Source organism: Trachurus japonicus, chromosome 5, assembly GCF_045865225.1.
Source record: "Trachurus japonicus isolate A0001 chromosome 5, Traja_1.0".
In the NCBI taxonomy this organism is placed as follows: Eukaryota; Metazoa; Chordata; class Actinopteri; order Carangiformes; family Carangidae; genus Trachurus; species Trachurus japonicus.
The window spans coordinates 2,690,458-2,715,102 of record NC_140911.1 but is presented as its reverse complement, the minus strand read 5'-3'; the positions used below and the strand labels follow the sequence as shown (position 1 = coordinate 2,715,102).

Below are 24,645 nucleotides of genomic sequence, written 5' to 3'. Positions count from 1 at the left end.
GAAAACTAAAATAATACACTGAGATTGATGAAAATATTGAAAAAAGAGTGTTTCATGTTTAACTTCATGTCTTTTGGAGATCATTTCATCTTCCACTTGATGAACTGTTCACATTAACAGACACTTGGACCGGGGGGGGACAAACTTTGGCATGACACTGTATTTAACGTCATTACTTTTGCACTCTGTCTACTGTGCAGTTAAAAGGTTTTATTCACTGAGCATTGTTTAATACAGTAGCTGATGATTTTTCCCACCTTGCAGCCATGTTTTGTTTTGCATCAACCATACTCTAACTGTAACCTTGCAGGTGAAGATCGCCTACATCAACTTCCTGAACCACTGCTACGTGGACACTGAGGTGGAGATGAAGGAGATCTACACCTCCAACCACATGTGGAAGCTCTTTGAGAACTTCCTGGTTGATATCTGCAGAGTAAGGATGAAAACAAATCACATCACTTAAATAACTTCACTTTCACTCAGGAAATTAGAATAAAAAATATGTGCAAAGCAAATTTTTATTATGCTTTTGTGTTTGTTTATTCCAGGTGTGCAACAACACGAGCGATCGTAAACATGCAGACACCATCCTGGAGCGCTACGTGACAGAGACGGTCATGAGCATCGTGACGACTTTCTTCAGCTCGCCCTTCTCCGACCAGAGCACGAGTCTGCAGGTACGGCAACAACACAGCCTCAACCACGGCCTGAGGTCTGCAGAGGACTTTTTTTTCTGTGAGCATGAGCTGAAAGACAGAGAAAGAGCAGCAGCAGCAGGGTTTCACCTCCCCCTGATGTCTCCATGTCACTTCCATCTTGTTAATCTTGTCATGCCGTGTAGGTGGCCGTCAGAAAATATGTAAGTACAGACTGATCTGGTTTTAGCCTGTGTCATTTTCCCAGATAGAAAAACCAGACTCCACAGTCAAACCATCGTGTACAGTGATAGAATCAGTGTTGCTGTTTCCCTCTCTCCTCCTATTGTGTACGTGTGTGTGTGTATTAATGAGAGTTGTATTTGCTGTTGAGCTAATCACACGTCTCTAAGTTCAGATTTAGTTGTGATTGTTGCCATCCTGTTGTGCTGGTGTATCACTTCCTTTCTAAGAAAACACACAGGTTCCTTTTTTCTTTTAAATATAAAATCAACGCTTTTTTTTTTAGTTTTTTTTATGCTCCGTTAAAGGGATAGTTCAACATTTTGGCAAATTGGCCCATTGCCATAATCCCTATAGTTTTAGCAGTAGGTACATTACCTTTAATTGTCGGTGCAAGCTATTTTTAGAACGGCGGAGCAGAGCCGTGAGCTGCTCAGAGCTACGCTACGGAGGCTCATGGGATTTCTTGGTTTCCCTCATCAAACTCATCAAATACACAATCCAACAACTCCACAACGCTCTGGTGGACAAGTTGTGACCTGCACATTCACCACGCTATGAGATAATAACAGAACGTTACCAGACAGAGTTGTTTTAGAGGGAAGTTAAGGTTAAGTTAAGGGGCAGTTTTTCAGCAAGCAGTCTCTGTATTTACCTCTAAAACAACTCTGTCTGGTAACGTTAAAAGGGTTTTCCATGGAGTTTTTCCTCAGTCGATGTGAGGGTCTAAGGGCAGAGGATGTTGTTGTGATGACATGTAAAGCCCTTTGAGACAAACTGTTTGTAAAAACGGGCTATACAAATAAAATTGCCTTGCCTTGCCTAACGTTCTGTTATTATCTCATAGCGTGGTGAATGTGCAGGTCACAACTTGTCCACCAGAGCGTTATGGAGTTGTTGGATTGTGTATTTGATGAGTTTGATGAGGGAAACCAAGAAATCCCATTAGCCTCCGTAGTGTAGCTCTGAGCAGCTCACGGCTCTGCTCCGCCGTTCTAAAAACAGCTTGCACCAACAATTAAAGGTAATGATGGCAATGGGCCAATTTTCCAAAATGTTGAACTATCCCTTTAACATCTTTTATAACCCATCGTTTAGTCTCAGACAGTAATAATCTCCTCAATCGACTCGTTTCTGAACTATTACCTCACACTGCTCTCTAACGACAGCACTTTGCTTTCCATCATTGTACAGTAGAGCGTTTCACTTGCCTCCAGGGTTGACTGTAATAATAATAATGATAATAGCAATGCTTTTAGGAGTATGTGCATGATGCATCTTGATTTTTGCTCTGTGCATGTTGATTTTCCTCACTGCTTGTATCCTTTGCTGCAGGCGTCTCTCTTGGGGAAAATATTTCAGGTATTTGTTGCAATTTGATTCAGAAGGGAAAACAGAGCTGGGTGTTGCAGATTCTTTGTTGGGCCTTTTTTTTGGGTACATTTTTTCACATTGATATGCTGGATGTGTGTGTGTGCTTGTGGGTCTGTCTTTGTTTTGTTTTTTTTGTTTTTTTACCTTTATTTAACCAGGAAATTGACTTATTGAGAAATATCTGCCACAAAAGAGTGTCCTGTGGCCAAGCCAGCAGAAACACAGTAAATGAAAAAGATTGCAGCCTTTTACATTCACACTAAAAACATAAAGCACAGTGAAGCACAATGAAAGCAAGAAGAAACACAAAACTAAACACCACCACCAGTGATTAAAAGCACCAAAAGCGTAATCTACAGTGATCCAACAAAAGATAAAGTCAAGAAGTCTTGAGATCAGAGATTATACGTATTTGAGTTTTTCCAAGATAAGTACTCTGGAAACATTATTATATATTAGAAAATACCAATGATTTAGTTAGTTTTCTTGTGAATGAATCAGACCAACGAAGACGAGCGTATAAATGTAAAAAAAAAACAGATTTTCACTGGGGAAGGTTTGGGTAAATTGTGATTGATAGGTCTCTTTTGAAAAGTAGAAAATCCCCCACTGAGTCGGCATGTTGGTCTCACAACAGGTGCTGTCAGGTGTATCACAGACATCCAGAGGTGTGTGTGTGTGTGTGTGTGTGTGTGTGTGTGTGTGTGTGTGTGTAAAGCATCCAGACTGGTGGTGCTGTCGAGGACAGATGGGTCTCATTCATTTAGTCACGGGAGATTTTTCTTTCATTCATGCCTCCAGACGTTGCTCCCAGCTTGACGCCGCTCTGTTATGTTGTCTTCTCGTCTCGTCCTCTCAGACCCGGCAGCCCGTCTTCGTGCAGCTGCTGCAGGCCGTCTTCAGAGTCTACCACTGCAACTGGCTCGTCCCGGTGCAGAAGGGCTTCGTGGAAAGCTGCATAAAGGTGCTCTCTGACGTCGGTAAGAGCAGCGTCCATAACTTAACTAGGGATGTCACAATTATTTTCACAATTAGTTGATCGCAAAGATTCCTAAATACCGTCACTTTCCTAAAAAATATTACCGGTATGTATGAACGTGTCGGCAGATGTGCGCCAAAGTAAAGGTAAATGCACAAATACCGGTCCATTTACCTAACGTAGCATGGAATTGGTAGGAATTTAAAGCAGAAGTAAGCGGAATGTTTGTGTTAATTTAAGTCTTAAATAGTTCTATCTTCCGACAGCAATCACTTATATAGAGTGTTTGGTCTGAAACACGGGTCTGTCAGTCACTCTGCTCTGCTGTAAGCCGAGGAGAAAACTTTCCTTGTATCCTACAACCTTTATCCAATGAGGAGAGAGAACGGCATGAAGGGGCGGTCCTCTCTGTGTGTGCAGCCAAGGGATGCGCGTGAATGTGGTGACGTAGGGACGAGGGCGGGGACTGCTAACTCCATCGGCTGACAGGAAGTTAGCCAAAACCACCGGATCGCTTACTTCTGCTTTAAATGATAGCGTGTCATTTGTAATTTAAAAAAAAAAGATTAAAATTAACTTAAAACATTTGGTATCGATGACAATTAATGACTTGAATATTTCAAACACTTCCCCTTGAGGATTAATAATTGGTCATATTTTAATATATATTTAAAATATTTAGTTATGTATATTTTAACTATATTTGATTTTACACATTAATAATGTTGTGAGATTAATTAATGCATAATAATCATGATAATTGTAATACCGTGATTATTTCTATAAAAATCCATTATCATGACATCTCTAGTCTTAACACTCACACCAACTTCTTCAAAAACCCTGTCTCTAATTGAGTTTTTCTGTGTGTGTGTGTGTGTGTGTGTGTTCCTGGCAGCTAAAGGCCGAGCCATAGCCATCCCAGTGGACCTGGACAACCAGGTGAACAACCTGTTTGTGAAGTCCAACAACATTGTCCAGAAGACAGCCATGAGCTGGAGGCTGTCGGCGCGTAACGCCGCGCGCAGAGACTCGGTGGTGACGGCGTCGCGTGACTACAGGAACATCATCGAGAGGCTGCAGGTGCAGAGAGAGCAGCGCGTTCAGAAAGTTTTCAGACCCCTGCATGCTTTTCTTTTTAATTCTCTCTCTCTTTTACACAACAAGTATTCAGACCCTTCACTATGACTCTTTGACCTTAGCTCAGTTTAGCTCAGCCTTTTCCAGTTGAACATCTTTGAGATGTTTCTACACCTTGAATGAATTAATGAATTAATGAATTTTATTTTGTATGTGTCTAAAATAAAAAAAATAAAAAAAGTATCATCAAATCATAGTATACACACAAGTTGGAAAAAGGAGTAAGAAGAAGTATACACTTTTTGTAAAAAATTCCCCACCCCTTGTTAACACACAGTGGTTTATATATTTTCATATTATTGCTAAAAATATGTATGCACAAACACCCATTTACATATATATATATATATATATATATACATACATATATATAATTTTTTTTTTTTTTTTACTTTATTGAACAATATTAGAAATGTGTTCAAAAGGATTAAAAACACAATAAAGCCCAAAGGCTTATTTCCATTGTGGTCCTATTTGATGGTAGACAGTACACATGGATTTAAAACAAGGAAGACAAACAGACAACACATGGACTAAAAACATAGGAGAGAGACACTAAGGCACATAGACTACAACATTGAAGAGAAAGAACAATATAATAATAATATACGTACATTACATAAACATCCATATGAATATAAAATATATATATACTACATAAATATCCATATCAATATACATGTGTATATACTACAAACATAAAAAAATTTATAAAAAATATCTATTTTCTACATAAATATCCATTGAAGTTTGTGGTAAATTCAGCTGATTGCACATGATTTTTAAAGGCACACACTTATATAGGAGTTTATATGAGCTCCTACAGCCAGGAGAGACAGGACTGTGTTGAGGCACTGGTCTGGTCTGGAGAAGGCTACAAGACATGAGGCCTCCATAATTCTTGAATGTAAGACGTTTGGTTTGGAACAACTAGGCTTCAATGTGGTTAAACCGAGGAGCTGCCAAGAAGCAGCCGGTCTCTCTGGAGCTGCAGAGATCCTGTGTGGAGATAGGAGACAGTTTAGGAAAATCATCGCTACAGATCTGGATCAAATGGCTCGATGGAAACCTCTGCCTGAGCTGAAGTTTGAATAAAAGCAGCTACAGGACTCTCAGACTGTGGGGAAACACGATTCTCTGCTCTGATGAAATCAAGATCGAGCTGATCTCTGGTCTCAATTCGTGTCACGGCCGGAGGAAACCAGCGATGACACAAGCGTGCATGTGTCTGAGCTCACGCAGGCAGCTACTTCCTCCTCAGGACTCTGAACCGTGAGGAGACCTGAGGTTTACGAATCATGTCCAATCGGCTGAATTTACCACAGGTGGTCTCAAGTCAAGATGTGGAAACGTCTTAGAGATGTTTCAACAACTTTGACGCTTGAAATTTGGCTCTGAAACAACAGCAAAGCATCAATATGACATTTCAGTGTTTACTTTTAAAAAAATTCAGTTCCATATCTGTCATAATTTGGTGTTTGAGTCTAGATGTTTTTATTCATCTGAACTCTTTTCCTTTTGTACCCTAATTTAAATTCCCACCAGCTTTAAAGGGATAGTTCAACATTTTGGCAAATTGGCCTATTGCCATAATCCCTATAGTCATAGCAGTAGGTTCGTTACCTTTAATTGTCGGTGCAAGCTATTTTTAGAACGGCGGAGCGGAGCAGCAGGCTGCTCAGAGCTACGCTACGGAGGCTCATGGGATTTCTTGGTTTCCCTCATCAAACTCATCAAATACACAATACAAAAACTCCACAACACTCTGGTGGACAAGTTGTGACCTGCACATTCACCACGCTATAGAGAGCCTAAGCGGAAGCAGGAAGTAACGGTCACCATGGGACCTCAACTCTGAAAAACTCGCCATTCAAATGAACGGGACGGAAAATTTTATTTCGTGATCCGTTTGAATTGTGCCATGAGAAAAAAATATGTCCTCTACCTGTTTAAAACATCACGTTTCATCCCGAGAAATCAGCCGTTTGTTGTAAAGCTATTGTAGAATAAAATTCAGAAGAATCTGTAAGCAGAAAGACTACAAGTCGCGTAGGTGACGTCACACACCAATTGCCGCCCTTTCCCGTGTCAGTTGGTGACGTATTTTTTGTGGGACACAGATTTGTAGTCCGTAGAGCGGTCTTCACACAAAATACATTCTTCTGTTGCCGTTTTATGATAAACGGCTGATTTCTCGGCATGAAACGTGACGTTTTAAACAGGTAGAGGACATATTTTTTTCTCATGGCGCAATTCAATCGGATCACGAAATAAAATTTTCAGTCTCATTCATTTGAATGGCGAGTTTTTCAGAGTTGAGGTCCCATGGCGCCGTTACTTCCTGCTTCCGCTTAGGCTCTCTATGAGATAATAACACAACGTTACCAGACAGAGTTGTTTTAGAGGGAAATACAGAGACTGCTTGATGAAAAACTGTCCCTGAAGGCAACGCGCATCAGCGGTTTTGCATGAATTTCCCTCTAAAACAACTCTGTCTGGTAACGTTCTGTTATTATCTCATAGCGTGGTGAATGTGCAGGTCACAACTTGTCCACCAGAGCGTTGTGGAGTTGTTGGATTGTGTATTTGATGAGTTTGATGAGGGAAACCAAGAAATCCCATGAGCCTCCGTAGCGTAGCTCTGAGCAGCTCGCGGCTCTGCTCTGCCGTTCTAAAAATAGCTTGCACCGACAATTAAAGGTAACGGACCTACTGCTATGACTATAGGGATTATGGCAATAGCCCAATTTGCCAAAATGTTGAACTATCCCTTTAACAGTGTTCATGTCTCTGTCCCGGCTGTAGGACATAGTGTCGGCCCTGGAGGACCGTCTCCGTCCCCTGGTCCAGGCTGAACTCTCCGTACTGGTGGACGTGCTCCATCGTCCCGAGCTGCTCTTCCCCGAAAACACAGACTCCCGCAAGAAGTGTGAGAGCGGAGGTTTCATATGCAAGTAAGCAACGGGGAATATAGTATCTCTGCTAACTCTGTAGTGTAGTGTCGGCCTCTGAACTGATGTCCATGTGCGCAGGCTGATCAAACACACCAAGCAGCTGCTGGAGGAGAACGAGGAGCGACTGTGCATCAAGGTTCTGCAGACGCTGCGAGAGATGATGACAAAAGACCGAGGCTATGGAGAGAAGGTAGGAGAAGCAGCTCGACTGTCACAAACATGGTGCCACTGAATATATAATGTGCATTGTGTACTCTAAGTACAGTAGAGCTGCTGGAAATGATCATTTAAAAGTTTTTTGCATTGATGTAGTAGGAATGAAATCTTTTTTCTGCACATATTTTGAAGAAGAGCTTGAATTGAACAGAAAAGGAGCAAAGTTGCAAACTCTTAACACAAAAACCACATATACTATATGTTGATGAAATTGATGTTTTCATGTAGTTTTATATCATTTAAAGGGATAATTCAACATTTTGGCAAATTGGCCCATTGCCATAATCCCTATAGTCATAGCAGGAGGTTTGTTACCTTTAATTGTCGGTGCAAGCTGTTTTTAGAACGGCGGAGCAGAGCCGCGAGCTGCTCAGAGCTACACTACGGAGGCTAATGGGATTTCTTGGTTTCCCTCATCAAACTCATCAAACTCATCAAATACACAATCCAACAACTCCACAACGCTCTGGTGGACAAGTTGTGACCTGCACATTCACCACGCTATGAGATAATAACAGAACGTTACCAGACAGAGTTGTTTTAGAGGGAAATTCATGCAAAACCGCTGATGCGCGTTGCCTTCAGGGACAGTTTTTCATCAAGCAGTCTCTAAATTTCCCTCTAAAACAACTCTGTGTGGTAACGTTGTGTTATTATCTCATAGCGTGGTGAATGTGCAGGTCACAACTTGTCCACCAGAGCGTTTTGGAGTTGTTGGATTGTGTATTTGATGAGTTTGATGAGGAAAACCAAGAAATCCCATGAGCCTCCGTAGCGTAGCTCTGAGCAGCTCACGGCTCTGCTCCACCGTTCTAAAAACAGCTTGCACCGACAATGAAAGGTAACGAACCTACAGTACTGCTATGACTATAGGGATTATGGCAATGGGCCAATTTGCCAAAATGCTGAACTATCCTTTTAACAACATAAGACAGATGCATGCACACATACACACACACACACACACACACACACACACACACACACACACACACACACACACCTTAACTGCCATGAGAACTCTTATTTTGAAGGCGCTCAGCTTGTCACATTCACCTGAGCTGTGAGTGAGACACTGAACTAACATGTCATGCTGTATCAGTGACCTCAGCTTCAGCTTCTCCTCCTAACTAAACCTCCTCCAACCTCTGCTCTCTTTCAGCTCAGGGCCTTTGATGATGAGATGGATTTGCCTAAGGTTGTTTCCTCTTTTTCTCCTTGTCTCTCTCCATCATGCCTCTCTCTCTCTCTCTCGTTCATCTCGTCTGTTGTGTCGTCTGCGTAAACAGTAGTACAGTAGTTGCTGTGTAGCTGTAATAGCAGCTGCTGTGTGTAGTGCTGTGTAGTTGTTGTTAGCGGGGGCTCCAGGCGCAGCTGGTAACAAGTAGAGGGAAAGGCCGGTTCTGTCTCTGTCACACCTGCTGCACTATCTATCCACCATGAAACAGTGTGTAGAGTCCACCGACTGAAAAATGGTGAGAAAGAGAGAGAGATAGTGTGTGTGTGTGTGTGTGTGTGTGTGTGTGTGTGTGTGTGTGTGTGTGTGTGTGTGTGTGTGTGTGTGTGTGTGTGTGTGTGTGTGTGTGTGTGTGTGTGTGTGTGTGTGTGTGTGTGTGTGTGTGTGTGTGTGTGTGTGTGTGTGTGTGTGTGTGTGTGCTGTGGCTGCATGTTGCTCAACACAGTTGTTTATTTTAACGTCCAAGGTGAGTGAGTCACTCGGTGGCTGGGCGAGCTGCCAGTGTGTGTCTGTGTGTGTATGTGTGTCTCTGCTCTGGACTTTAACTGTACTGTACAGGCCCCTGAAGTGTCCACCGCATCCAGAGAGAGTCATTTTATAACTTTTAATTTAAGATTTTCAAGTTGTTTTCTCTCTTTTTTTTTTTAAATTAACATTTTTTATTGATTCCACATATCAATATTTAACATTTCACATATACAATTTTCAAACAGTATACAACAACTTCTCCACCAGGGAGCAGAGACATATATAAACATACATTCTCAAAGAAAGTTACCGTAGAGTAAATCTGAAGAAATAAAAGAAACACTTTTTCACTCCTGTCCTTATTTTCACATCTCTCTTATCAAGTTGTTTTTTCAACACGTACACATGCAGCATGAAAACTGAACGTTCATCAAGCACAGACTTATTATACCAAGGACGAAAGAACTGTCTAATAAGATTTTAAATCAATCAAATCAAATAAACTTAATGTCCCGACGGGGAAATTTGTCTTGGGCACAAAGTGCTGCAGATATAGAATAATAAAAAAATATATAAAAAACATATGAAAAACACTGTAGACAAACAATATTAGACAAGGTGGACAAATAATGTTAAGAGGGGGACAGAGTAGAGCGCTGGCATCTGAGACATGATCATCGCTCAGTTGGTGCAAGTTGCTTAACTTAGGAATCATTATAATAATAACAGGCTAAAATAAAAGTTATATAGAATTGCACATGCACGGAAGGAGTAATAATTTAAATCTGATTGAAAAAATAATATTAAAAAATGAAAACCAAAGTGCTGTAGTTCCAGTTAACAGCTTGGTTCTGCCACAAGTAGCATCGATATAGGCTGGTGCAAGTTTTATATATAAAAATTAAAATCAAGATAATAAAGTTATAAAAGCAGTTTGATTTCACCATATGCAGAAAAAAAGTCTACTTGTGACATACAGTAGTGTAACTTTTTGCAGTTGTTTTTTCTGCACGTGCACATGCAGCATGGAAACTGGTAACAGATGTGAGAAGATAGGTCATCAAGTCCAAACTTATATAAATGACAAAAAAAAAATCCCCGACTCATTAACAAAGGAAGATAAGATAAGAAAGGTTGGTGCAAGTTTTATTAAAGAAATAAAAAATCAAGCTAATAAAGCTATGAAAGCGGCAGTTTCACTTCCACCGCCCTTCTTCTTCCTCTTCTTCTTCTTCATCTTCATCTTCCGTCTTCTTCTAATCTAGGGTGTTTCCCCTGCGTCCTCCTCCGGCGCCATCGGGGGGCGCTGTGGCCGTGTGTTAGTGTTGTGTAGTTGTTGTACATGTGGGTCTGAAGTGAAGGTGTGGGGCTGTGAGGGGCTGTGGCAGTCACTGAGGCTGTGTCCTAGTTTTCCTCCTTTTCCCTGTGAGCGAGCTGCACGATTCCTGGGCCGCTGCCAGCGCCGGGCCGACGTTACATAAGAACCAGGCTTTTTTTTTTCCTTTTTTCTTTTTTTTCTTTTCCTTTCCTGGAACTCAGCCGCTCTGCTGATGTGTGACCTTCAGCAGTAATTGCCAATAAAAGTGTGTGGAGGAGCTGTTTACCCACACTGCCGCTGTTTGTGTGTGTGCCTACCTGTGTGTACTGTATGTGTGTGTAAATGCAAGTTGTGTGCATGAGGGTAAAATTAAAAAAAAAAGGGGGGAGTGGGGGGTTGGTGCAGATTTACACTGCAAAAACTCAAAATCTTTCCAAGAATATTTGTCTTATTTCTTGTCAAAATGTCTCATTTCTAGTCAAAACTAAACTCTTTCCACTTTAAATAAGACTCATCACCTAAAAATGAACTTGTTTTTAGATCATTTTCACTTGTTTCAATCAAACTTTCACTTGAAATAAGTAGAAAATTCTGCCAGTGAAAGGAAGTTTTTTGTGCTTGTAATAAGGAAGAAAAACTGGCTCCACTATCAGATTTTTCTACTTATTTCAAGTGAAAATATGCTTGAGAGAAGTAAAAAGTGTCTAAAAAGTGTTAATGTGATGAGTCTTATTTTAAGTATAATGAGATTTGTTTTGACTAGAAATGACATTTTGACTAAAAATAAGACAAATATTCTTGGTAAGATTTTCAGTTTTTGCAGTGTATTTGCATGAGAGAGAGAGAGAGAGGAGCCTTACACACACCTGTTGAGTGTTGTATCTGTGTCTGCTCATGAAAAGCAGCTAAAAGAGTCAGTTGGGTTGAAACCTGTTTCTCTCACCCCCCCCTCCTCCCCCCATTACCCCCCCTCACCTCCACCCTGCACCAATCTTCTCTCTCTTCCTCTTTGCTTCATTAAATCACTATGACACAATTCCTCAGCTGCTCCAAATAGCAAATAGCCCCTCTCCTCCTCCCTCTTCAGTTCAGTTCACACCCTCTCTCATATGGATGCAAACACACACCCACTCTGTGTAAAGTTAATGAAGTTGGCTGTGACTGTTTGCGTAGGTGTGATATGAAAGTGCGTGGTTGGCTCCTGTGACTCTCTTCTTCTTCTTCTTCTTCTTGTTCTGTTTCTGTTTGACTGAAGCAGAAGCAGCAGCAGAAGAAGCCGCCGCCTCAGGTGAATCGGAGCTCGTTCTGCAGGAAACGCCGGTCGGTCGTGACCTATGTGGGTCAAATGAAGTCGGTCGTTTCAAACAGCAGCAGCAGAAATTAGCACGGCATTATTATTATTATTATTTTATTTAATTTTTTGATAGTAAATCAGGAAAGCAGGAGGTGTAGTTTTGACCTCCTCTCCTCTCCAGTGCGTGCACAAAGCAGCCGGTTGCTAAATGTCAGGGTGATTATCAGTAGAATTCATTGCTCTTTGCCTGTCAGTTATGTAAGAGCAGTTCAGGATACACAGTGTCAGGGCTCTCCTCTTTACCTGCTCTCCCTCCCTCTCTCTCTCTCTCTCTCTCGTGTGTGTGTGTGTGGTCTAGTCAAAGCAGTTATGCAAGTCGTCCATGTTGGAAAAAAAAAAAAAAGAAAAAGTCATGTTTCATCCCTTTCACCTCCCTGTTTTTTTTTTTGTTTTTTTGTTTTTTTCGCTTGGCAGCTTCTCAGTGGACGGATTAAGAGGAAAAAATCTTCTTCTTTCTGGATTTTTTTTTAGATTTTCAGGACAGCATCTGGTGTTTATTTATATATATATTTATTTATTTATTTATGTGTTTTTTTTAATGTTACTCAACAGTTTCCTCCCACCTGCGCAGCAGCAGTGGTGTGCGTTGCCCTCTCTGCTCAGGACAGACGTTCATGTTATAGCTGTGGTATAGATTAGAAGAAGTAGGTCAGTTGCAGTGAAGATGACGGAGCAGAGAGTCTTTTTGGTTTAATTCCTGCTGCTCGTCTGTCTGTCTGTGTGCACACCAGAGGCCGGCGAGTGGTAAACCCCAGTCTTCATGTCATGTCATGTCATCCAGCGGTGGTTTTAAACATGACTCAGTGTCAGTGTCTGCAGACACATGTTTATTTACACACTTCAAAAAAAAAAAAGAAACCCACCTAAACATAAAGAGGAATGATTTCTCTATGTGCATGTGTGTGCACATTTCAATTTCTCTATTGTGGAAGTGAGAGGAGTGAGACTTGACTGATCAGGGGTTTTTCTTTTCTTTTTTTTCTTTTCTTTTTTTTTTTTTTTGGTTTTGCCCCGGGGAGTTTCCAGTTTGGTGGAGTTGCACTGTAGTCGGGGCGGATGTGGCAGCAGCAAGGGGTTTGCTCTGCGGTGTCTGTGGTCAGACCGGGGGCGATTAGCTGCACATCTCTATCTGATCAGCATCAGGCTTTGTGGTTCGATGTGGAGGAAGATGCTGCTGCTGCTGCTGCTGCTGCTGCTCCACTTCTTCCCCCCTCTCCCTCCTGACCTGCTGCTGAACTCTGCCCCACTGCGCCATCATCATCGTCGTCGCCGTCTTCAGGTGGAAACAGCTCAGTCACACTCGCAGAGACAAAAAGCGACGCTGACATATTTTTTTTAAAGAAACATAAGAAATCCTGAGTTCTAGTAACGATACATAAATTATGTGTTCTGTTCTTTCCCTTTCGTCTCTCACACGTCTGTCTGACACTTTCTCTTTTCTCGGTCTCTGTCACTCTCTTTTGCCCCCACATGAAATTCTCATATTCCCTTCAGCAGCAGAGAGAGAGAAAAAACACGAATCAGTATTTTTTAAAATTCTTTTTGCATCTGAAAAACATGAACTAGTCTTAAAGGAGCTAGGCTACGTATATGTAAAAAAATGTACAGCAAATTATCATAAAATCACCCATTATGTCATCAGATTAATTTGAAATACTGATCTCACTGACAACAACAGTTCAGCGAGAATATCCACATTCAAAAAATGTATTTTTGCAGCACGGAAACCATGTTTATGTTTAGATTTAGTGTTTTGGCCTGTTGCTCCAGTCACCACAATCGTCCAATCACCAAGTCAGGAGCATTTCAGCATCATCCAGGATGCCAGTTCCCACTGAGCTGCAGCTACACAGACACTGTGGATTATATCTGACGTTAGTAACATTAAAAGACCTCGCTACTGTATGACTCTCAGACAAAAGCAGAAACAAAACCAGGATCTGCACAGGAGGAGATGAGTTTGAAAGATGGAGAAGAACTTGAGGACCGATTTCAGAGTGGTTTATTTTCTTTCTTGAGCTTTTTGCACCATAATCAGTTTTCCCAGTGCTTATCTGCTTCATTTCCTTCTGTTACTACGTCGTCACGGCTCCTTTAGTGTTATTCATGTTTTTTCTCAACGTGTACAATGTACAGTCAGTAGAGTAGCCGTCCCTCTGTCAATTATAAACAGACCTTTTTCACTGATACCAATGCCAATATCAACAATGTCTGTCAACTGCATGGTAACCATGCAGACAAGCTATTCAAAATGACGTTTTTACACGACTCACAAAAAGTTAGGGATGTTTGGCTTTTGGATAAAATTTCAGAATGCACCATAAAAGCACTATAACCTTTACAGGTGAACTTCATTTAACCTTCTCTAAACTTTTGAATGCACATGTCCAGTTGTTCAATGTTTCAGTCCTTATTGAATAACATGCTGTTCTCTAACAAGGTGATTAACCGTCTGATTTAGTGGTTCAGTCGTCATTGAACCACTAAATGTTGTGGTTCAGTGACAGTTTGTAGACAGTCCTCTTCTCTCTCCCTCTCCTCTCCACCATGTTACCATGGTGACATCATGAGACCAAGACAACACTTTGATCAAACTGATCAACTTATTGAGACATTGAGATGTTTGTTGTGCTATAGCCACCACTGTTGTTAGCTTTTGTTGGACATAAAGAAATTACCATTGCATCCTTCTACTTAAAAGGCTTCATGATAGAATATCACTGTAGCAGGAACTTTTTATAGGGAGATTCTTGTCAAATATCCCTAACTTTTTGTGAGTAGCGTATTTGAAACATAAATGTGGAAACTAAAATATATAAAACATTGTCTAATCAAGCAAAAATTCCACGACCTCCCTGCAGCACCTCCGCGGACCCCCTGTTGAAGACCTCTGATCTAGTTTAATCAGGTTCAACACGACGGCCGACGTGTGACCGATGTAACTGTAAACACACACACACACACACGTCGTTTTACATTATAAACAACGGCCTCCTGGGGGGACAGACACAGACACAGACTATATATGGACACTATAGATACTGTACATCATGTCCAACTGTAAAAGTGTGTCACTGTTTGTTATTCTCTCTCTCTCTCTCTCTCTCTCTCTCTCTCTCTCTCTCTCTCTGTCTCTCTCTCTCTCTCTGTGTGTGTGTGTGTGTGTGTGTGTTGGGTGACAGATGGCGGCTGTAAGCTGCTGCTCTGTGTCACTGGTTTAGTGGCCTGGTTCCTTTTGGGGGTGATTATGTAACTCTAACCCCATCGCCCCTCTCCTCCCCCCTCCCTCCCCCATCCTCTGCCCCTCCTAGTGTGTCTTTTTACATAATGCTTTAAGTGGAGCGCTGCCTTTTTAAATTTTTTTTTTACCAGTTTCCTCTTCCCTTGGTGGACACACACTGCAAAAACTCAAAATCTTACCAAGAATATTTGTCTTATTTCTAGTCAAAACAAATCTCATTATACTTAAAATAAGACTCATCACATTAAAAGTAGCTTGTTTTTAGACACTTTTTACTTCTTTCAAGCATATTTTCACTTGAAATGAGTAAAATCTGATGGTGGAGCAAGTTTTTCTTTCTTATTACAAGCACAAAAAACTTGCTTTCACTGGCAGATTTTCCTACTTATTTCAAGTGAAAATTTGTTTGAAACAAGTGAAAATGATCTAAAAACAAGTTAATCTTTAGGTGATGAGTCTTATTTTAAGTGGAAAGAGATTAGTTTTGACTAGAAATGAGACATTTTGACAAGAAATAAGACAAATATTCTTGTAAAGATTTTGAGTTTTTGCAGTGCACACACACACACACACACACACACACAGACACACGGTAGGTAGATGTAGTGAATAAACAAGATGTAGAAAAAGACTAGTAGAGTATAGGGTATAACTTAAGTAGAACTATTATGGGTGAAGAAAGAGTCAATGTGCAGTGAAGCGGAGCTCCCCTCCACCGACAGAGAAACTATTCATCAGTTATTTAATCACAATGCAGAGTACTCATCATGAGATGCGTCCTATCGCCTAGCAACGGCCGGCCGCGTTATCTGCTTCTTATGTTGCAACAAGGAAGATGTTTTCGAAAGCCGCTGCCTCTCGGTCGGAGCCGTCTGTGCTCTCCGTCTCTCTCTCTCTGCTATCTCCAAGGCCGCTCTGCTTCTCACATAACAGCACCAGGTTAAATGAGCGTAAACAAAACACAACACTGTTTTTCCATCAAGCTACGAAGGTCATTTAAAACCGACACGATGATGATTGTTATGTGTTTTTAATCGTGTTCATGTCTCAGACTGACAACGGTTCCAGTGTGATTTCAGGTTGTTTTCAGTTTTTTTTTGTTTTTCCTCGAAGGTTGAAAGAAAAGTTTCAGACATTCTGGGAAGTCGTCTTGTTCTCTGTCTCTGTCTCTCTGTCTCTCTGTCTCTCTGTCTCTCTGTCTCTCTGTCTCTCTGTCTCTCTGTCTCTCTGTCTCTCTGTCTCCTCACAGTCGACCAACAGATACACGACTACCTGATCTCTCTGCACTTAACTGAGTAGATGTAGTTAGTTAGTACTTAACACCGGTGTCTCCTGTTGCACTGACGCTGCAGTTCTCCTTTGTTGTCTTTGCAAATGAATATAAATGACATGTAGAAACACCCACACAACTCATTGTCTGAGTCTTATAACACTTTTTAACAAACTTTATCGTCCCTGTGGCGGGGAAATTTGTGTCGGACTCTCTCCGTCTGCATTTCCACAGAAAACAACATGAAAACAACACATGCTCTCATACACACACACACACACAGAGAGAGTTGCTGACACATATCTACGTAGGTATTGCACAACCCACACCATTCATATATCGTATAGAATGACATATTGCACAACAACCCCTTATACTGTAGCCTTTGTGTGTTGCACAACCGCCCACTCGTTAGCTGGTGAGCTTTCACAGATCTTGGTAGTTGGAGGTAATTTTACCTTTGGACAGAGTCAGGCTAGTGGTTCCCCCTCTGTTTCTGTTTGTGCTAGGCCCAATATTTGGAATATTGAAATATATCAAAGCTGTAAAAAAAAAAATCTTTAAACAGCAGCAAGAAAACAAATGAGCTCATTTCCCAAAATGTGTAACGACTTATTTAAAAGAGAAACTTTGGAATCGAAACAAAGGACAAAAAGCAGAAATCAACAGCAAATAAACAATAAACAGGAAGCTGAAATCATAGTGGACTTGTCCTTTAAGATATTGTCAGTATGAATAGACAACACTGTACTGTACCTGTCCCCTGTCTCCTGTCTTCTGTCTCTGCTCTCTGAACCTCAGACACAGTGCACACAGTGTTTCCATCATGGCAGTGAATGCATGGCAGCTCACCCACAGCACAACCTTTGCATGGCCACTTTAAACAGCTCAATAGCTCCATGATGTGATAATTAACCTGAACAATTGCCCCTCTTTTCTTTTTTTTTCTTCTTTTTTCTGTGCTGCATGAATACTAACCCTGTGTTTGTATCTGTTGGACGCCACTGTGCTCACTGCGCTCCTCACTGCACCCAGCAGCTGGATCAGAACCAGCCTGAGAAGCTGTTGGAGGACCAGAAGAGGGTAGGTACTGACCACAACAACAACAACAACAACAACAACAACAATAATAACAACAACAGCAGCAGCAGCATGGCAGCTCACTAATAACACTAATACCACCCCAGACCTTCATGCTGAGATAACAAACAGGACCTGACCATCCCTTCTGACATATCTGCTAAACCTTCAGCCGAAAGTCATTATCATCATTATTAGAATCAGAATCAGCTTTGAAGCTGTTTCATTAAAGAGGATAGTTCAACATTTTGGCAAATTGGCCCATTGCCATAATCCCTATAGTTTTAGCAGTAGGTTTGTTATCTTTAATTGTCGGTGCAAGCTATTTTTAGAACGGTGGAGCAGAGCCGTGAGCTGCTCAGAGCTACGCTACGGAGGCTCATGGGATTTCTTGGTTTCCCTCATCAAACTCATCAGATACACAATCCAACAACTCCACAATGCTCTGGTGGACAAGTTGTGACCTGCACATTCACCACGCTATGAGATAATAACAGAATGTTACCAGACAGAGTTGTTTTAGAGGTGAATACAGAGAGAGATGAAAACTGCCCCCAACGGGAACGCACATCAGCGGTTTTGCATGAATTTCCCTCTAAAACAACTCTGTCTGGTAACGTTGTGTTATTATCTCATAGTGTGGTGAATGTGCAGGTCACAACTTGTCCACCAGAGCATTGTGGAGTTGTTGGATTGTGTATCTGATGAGTTTGATGAGGGAAACCAAGAAATCCCATGAGCCTCCGTAGCGTAGCTCTGAGCAGCTCATGGCTCTGCTCCGCCGTTCTAAAAATAGCTTGCACCAACAATTAAAGGTAACGAACCTACTGCTATGACTATAGGGATTATGGCAATGTGCCAATTTGCCAAAATGTTGAACTATCCCTTTAAATGTTGCTGCTCTCTTGGCCCGGTCAGAGATTTTGATCTCGATGAGTTTCACCAGGTTAAATAAAATACTAAGGACCTGTGTGTTTGTAGAAAAGAAATCACATTTTGGGCCTGAGTGGAGTTTGCCTGTTCTCCAGCTTCCTGTAATATACCTACAGCCCAATGAACACTCAGTTAATTAGAGTCTCTAAATTGCCCATATGTCTGAATATGACTGTGAAGCTCTTCTTATTATAATATAATAATAATAATACAGTATATAATAATAATTATAATAATAATCTTTATTTAAATAGCACTTTTCTTCACAATGTTACAAAGTGCTTAACAAGAAAAGAAAAGCAACAAAGACAACAGGAACCATGAAACACATCATATATCAAACATTTGCAGAGGCTTTTCAAAAGAAAGATTAAAGAAGAAGTTTTAAAAGATGTTTATGAATTAACCTGTCTTATTTCAATAGGCTGTTCCATAGTTTAGGAGCTCTAACAGCAAAAGGCGCGTTCATCTCTATACGTCGGCCTGTGTCAGCTGGGTTTGGCTCCGGCCTCCTCATCACGATGCTGCGGTGTAAAAAAAATGGATGGATGAACTTTTAATGCAACATTTTTCTCTGCCTCCTTTCTCCATTATGTTTATTTTGTACGGCCCGTGCAGCGACGTATCAGAGCCTCAGGTGATTCTATTAAAGAGCCCGGCTCTGATATCAACACGCCAGAGTAACAGTATTGATCGGAGTTGATCGATATATAATTATCGTCGCTCAGAGAAGAACATTATTCTGCAGGCAGGTGTGTATGTGCAGCAACTGTTCAGCTGCTGATTAAACGCTCTTCTTCTCTAACAAGACGTCAGCGGTCGTCGATGTCGTCATCGTCGTAGCTATTTTTATTTTAAAACCCCTCATAGTTTCAGGCCCAAGTTTGTACTTTAACAGTTGCATTTTTTATGTAACGTCCACCAGACAGACAGGACCACCATAAAGATTTGACTTATGAGTCATGGCTTAGTACAGAAATAGGGCAGAGGGGAGTCATCCTCTGACTACAGCTGATCGTGCTGGGCTGTTACGCCATACAGTTGATTAACCTCCTGTATATAAAAAGATGAGACTAATGTTCCTCATCACACCACCTACATAAACTAATCCTGACCTCCCAGCAGCAGCAGCAGCAGCAGCAGCAGCAGCAGCAGCAGCAGCAGCAGCAGCAGCAGCAGCAGCAGCAGCAGCAGCAGCAGCAGCTTTACATAACGCTGCTGTTTGTCTGTCAGCGACCACCCACAGTAGACAATGATTTGCACATAATCACGCCAAAAAAAAAAAAAAAAATCTCTCTCTTTCATTTCCTTTTGCTTCATCCCATGGGGAGGTCTGTCAGGTAGCGATGGGGCTGCGGTTGCCATAACAACAGCAAAGTCGTGCTGCTGCTGCTGCTGCTGCTTCTGCTGCTGCTGCTGCAAAGTGGATGAGTCACAGTGTGGGAGGGCTGGCCCCAGGTCTGTCTAAAAGTGACAAAACAAAACAAAACAAAACAAAACCAAACCTAGGACCTCACATCATCACTGCTGCAGATGATGAATGATGAACACAACACAACAACAGGGCTGCTGGACGTGTGGGCGGTTTAAACGGCCTGAAACTGTAGGTTTTACGTCTGCAACAACAGACATTTAGGATTTCTTTAGATTAAATATTTAAATTGGGAAAAAGTTGCTATATAGTTAGGAGTTAGGAGGTTGTAACGGCGGATAGGTGTTTGTTTTCAGAGGTTTTTCTGAGTGTCTCCAAACACACGATCTCTTCACTGATGATGCATGTTTCCCCTCTGTTATACAACATCTCCTCGCTCCCCGCTATGCTGACATAACGTCATTACATCCTTCCTTTTTCTTTCTCTCTCTCTCTCCTCTCCTCTCCTCTGGTAGGGCGAGGCACTGAGACAGATTCTGGTGAACCGTTACTATGGAAACTTCCACCGGAGCAGCGGGCGGAGGGACAGCCTGACGTCATTTACGAACGGTCCCCTCAGTCCGGTCGGACCCGGGAAAAACCAATCAGGTGGGACGGCGTGATCATAATAATGATGTTATTGCGCATCTCCAACACACACACACACACACACACACAGTTGAGTAGCTGTGAATTCTTGCGAGCTTGGACTCTTTTTAGTTTAGCGAATATTTGCACACACACACATGTACACACACACACACAGCCATGAAAACACAACGTCTCTAATTGAGCTGGTTTCTCTGGGAAGCAAGAACCCACAGGCCTCTGCCAAAGAGAGACACGACTCTGCTGCCAGTGATGAGTCCGGATGAAACCGCCAAAATGTTTTCTGCCCCCTGACAGGGTTCCCACGCATCCTGGAAAACCTGGAAAATGGTTGACCAATTTCGAATGTCCTGAAAAAGCTTGAGATTTCCTGAAAAATGATAATGTAACATCAGCTACCAGAGCTCGATTTGACTTTTTCAGACCCTGATAAGGATTTCTCCTGTGCCTAGGGAGAAAACTTTGAGACTCATGGACTTTGACTTGTTGAGTGTTTCTGGTGTTGGACCTGTCGTCTCCTCTGCTGAGTGACAGATAGAGGAGCAGCACAGAGTGCACTGGAGTGGGCGTGGTTTAAAAACAAAAACAACATGTTTGTGTTGTTCTATGATAAATTTGTCATCATTTTTTTTTTTTTTTTTTTTTTTTTTTTTTTTAAAGTATATTTTTTTGGCTTTTCATGCCTTTATTCGATAGGACAGTTGAGAGTATGACAGGAAATGGGAGGCAGAGATGGGGGGAATGACATGCAGGATAGGGCCGTCCGACGCGGGACTCGAACCGGGGCCGCCTGCAGCGAGGACTATAGCCTCAACACATAGGGCGGGTGCTCTACCAACTGAGCTAAACACCGCCCCAATTTGTCATCATTTCTAAGCATGTAAGAGATTATTTCATAGATAAGTTAGAGCAGTGGTTCCCATTTTGACATCACAAATTTCTGGCGACCCCGTCAATCAAGATGCACCAGCTCAGATATGCTGCATTTTATTTGAACTAGATTTAAAGGTATTCAGAAAAAAAAAAATCTATCAGATGATGCAGCCCAAACTTTGTGCAAAATTCTATTTTCGAGTAAATCCAGGATGAAAGTGAGGTAGTTTTTTTTCGCATTGGATAATGCAGAAGCACAAATTTTGCGTCATGTTGCTCACGATTCATCAGCCAGTGATATTGGATCCGTCATCCGTCAATCAAACGTCTGAGAAAAGCGAGGAGACTCGTCCACCACCACTGACACAAACTCTCCTCCGTCTCTACTCCACTCTCCTCCTCCAGATCCCTGCGCTCCATCACTTAGCCTCGCTAGCTAAGTTAGCAAGCTGTAATCAAAGATATTCAATAAATGGAAAGATACTCCATGAGCGGCTGCTCCAATGATATGAAATGGTATACACTTCCTGTCTCTCTAAGTGGGCGTGGCCAACCGTCACCACCTCGTCTGTGATCGTGTGTGTGTGGATTTATACAATTTGTAGGTAGATGAAAGTGAGATATTTATATTTTCTTATGATAACATTAAATATTTACACTACTAACAGTAATATTTAGCATGACAAAAATAATTTAAATAATTTTCACGGGAGTTCGCGGGCGTTTGTTTGACGTTGCCTAGGAGATCTGTGCCAAATCTCGCGAGAGTGTGTCGTAGAGACAGAGACAGGTCTTGAACAAAGTGGATTTTCTCCGGATCTCTCCGTCTGAAAATTACCATTTTGGTGTCAAACTGTTCAGAAGAGATGTGGCTTGTGAAAAATGAGTCCAAAATTTGCTTCAGTGACCGTGGGGAGAAAGGCCCGACCATAATCGGTGTTCACATTAAATTGTCCCATAGGAATCAATACACTCCAAGCTGCCTCTGGTCTCTCTAAAGGGGCGTGGCCGTGCAGAAGCCCACGTGACATGCATACAGGAAGCTAACTCGTCATGAAAGGTCTTGGTTTATAAACCGTCTTTGCTGTAATGTAGCAAGCCTACTAGCTAACAGTTAGCTACATTAGCTAAACACACATACACAAATAGGCCTACACACACAGAGCTCGGTCCCGCCCCAAACATTGAATATCCCGCCTGCTCGATAACGACCAATCAAATTCGTTTTTGAGAGAGGCGCGACAAACACGCACCTTTAAATTTGAGAAAGTGAAAGTATAAATACAGTTGTTTAGGATTGTGTGGGGTGTTTTTAATCATAATTTAAAAAAGAATAATTAGTTTAAAAAATATTTTTATCAGTAATTTTTGATTACTTACAAAATTTTAAGCGACCCCATTTGAATTCCAGGCGACCCTACATGGGGTCCCGACCCCCAAGGTTGAAAAACACTGAGTCAGAGCCACAGACTGCAGATCTTGAAATCAGGCTTCTGGAGCGGAGAGAGGAAGCAGAAGCATAGAAACAATCATGTATAGATTAGAATAAGGTACAACTGTGGAAAAGAAAACTTCTCCACAGCATGAATGGGGCGGTGGGAGTGTTAGTGTAAAGTTTAGTGTGATAACTCGTCTGTCAGACTGTAGCAGCTGAAAAATGTCCTGGGAAATGATTTGTCAACATCGGTGTTATATAACCCACTCCTTCTCTGTGTCTGTGTTTCTGTCTGTGTGGCCCTGAGTCGGTCGGTCTATCAGCTGCGGTGGTTGTGCTTGGAGTTGCCCTTTGAGCACGCTCAGCTCGGCTCGGCTCGGCTCGGCACACATCAGTCTTATCGCTGTGTGATAACGTGTCATTGGGCCTCTATCATTCTGCAGCCACAACACTGAAGCCCCGTCCGGTGTCTGTGTCTCTGCTCCTGATACCGGTTGTAGTGTGCACAGTGTGATGTAACGTTTAATCAGCACGGTGGAGATTCTGCAGGACACACTGGTGCCAGCCATGATGTGTCTCTTTCTCTCTCTGTCTTTTTTTTTTACTGTTGTTTTTTTTTTGGTGCCACCATTTTGACCCAGTAACCACCAGAACGAACGAAGGCTTTCATATGTCGCTGTGACATCATCGTGTAGTGTAGTGCTATATCGTCCAGATGTTGAGATGTTTGGGATAAATATTTACCTGAAGAATGTCTTTTTCCCAAGACACTGGTAAACTTCCAGACCACAGGAAGTATAGCCCCCCCCCCCCCCCCCCCCTCTACCACCACCACCTCCACCACTTCACCTTCCCACCACCCACTGTGATCCACTTTTCACTGTTGCTAGGTGACAGGCTGCTACTTCCTGTGAAAACAGCCTTTGCACCTGTTGCAGCAGAAACAAGAGCCATGCAGGCGGAGAAATCCATACGTGTCCTTTAAGCTGTGGCCTCGGGAAGGGGGAAGGGAGGGAGGGAGGGGGGAGGGGAGGGGAGGTAGAGGGGGGAGGCAAAGTTGTGTACAATGAATTGCATAACTGTACAGTTACAGTTACAGGTTAACATCACAGTCGTGTGAAATCTCAACAAGCTGGAGTCCTGTTTAAAATGTAGTGGTCGTATTTTATTTCAGTTCACTTGATCCTGTTGCCTACTTACTACACTTTAAATAATTCAAAGTGCAAGAAACAGATTGAAGTTTTATATTTAATTACTTGCTTATGTGTCTTTTATGTTCACCTCAGGTCAGTCGATGTTTTGCTGTGTGATTAGAATAACATTTAAACAACATACAGTATATTGCATCATGCACCATAGTGTTGTTTGCAACCAAAAACTTTTTTTCCTTCATACATGTAATAGTTGTTCAAGTAACTACAACAAAAATATAACAATAAAGAATATACTTATACATACATATATTGTAAAAAACAAAACACAAAAACATATTCTCAGTTTGTTCTCAGTGTAAACCAAAAAATGTTTTGTTTTTATTTTTATTTGATAGTGCAGTTGAGAGAGACAGGAAATGGGGAGACAGAAGGAGGGGGAGCATACGTCAGTCCGACTGCCCACAAGTCCGACGGCTCATTTCTCCGACTACCCATTCTACAGTGTTAAGGTTAGGTTTAGGGTAAGGTTAAGGGTTAGGGCTACTTAAGTCGGAGAAGTGGGAGGTCGGACTGATGACGCAAAAATAAAGAAATGTATGGTCGGAGTCGGAGAAATGGGTGGTCGGAGAAATGGGTAGTCGGACAGACGTCATGCGCCCCAGAAGGAGAATGACATGCAGTAAACGGCCGCCCAATGCGGGATTCAAACCGGGGCCGA

The 24,645-nt window shown here is 41.9% G+C and overlaps 1 protein-coding gene across 10 annotated transcripts in view; it reads left to right on the top strand.

Annotated features, from left to right (window-relative positions):
* Nucleotides 1-24,645, top strand: part of LOC146986774 (inositol 1,4,5-trisphosphate-gated calcium channel ITPR1) — a 117,964-nt gene that overhangs the window by 49,203 nt on the left and 44,116 nt on the right. The window contains exons 33-42 of one of the 10 annotated variants that reach the window (XM_085775583.1): nucleotides 311-436; nucleotides 552-680; nucleotides 2,217-2,243; nucleotides 3,115-3,235; nucleotides 4,133-4,317; nucleotides 7,180-7,328; nucleotides 7,407-7,518; nucleotides 8,707-8,742; nucleotides 17,471-17,515; nucleotides 20,333-20,465. In XM_085775583.1, coding sequence (XP_085631709.1) covers nucleotides 311-436; nucleotides 552-680; nucleotides 2,217-2,243; nucleotides 3,115-3,235; nucleotides 4,133-4,317; nucleotides 7,180-7,328; nucleotides 7,407-7,518; nucleotides 8,707-8,742; nucleotides 17,471-17,515; nucleotides 20,333-20,465 — 1,063 coding nt within the window. Of the gene's footprint in view, nucleotides 1-310; nucleotides 437-551; nucleotides 681-2,216; nucleotides 2,244-3,114; nucleotides 3,236-4,132; nucleotides 4,318-7,179; nucleotides 7,329-7,406; nucleotides 7,519-8,706; nucleotides 8,743-17,467; nucleotides 17,516-20,332; nucleotides 20,466-24,645 lie in introns of all 10 variants that reach the window. The other 9 variants (XM_085775582.1, XM_085775585.1, XM_085775584.1 and 6 more) reach the window with 9 other exon arrangements.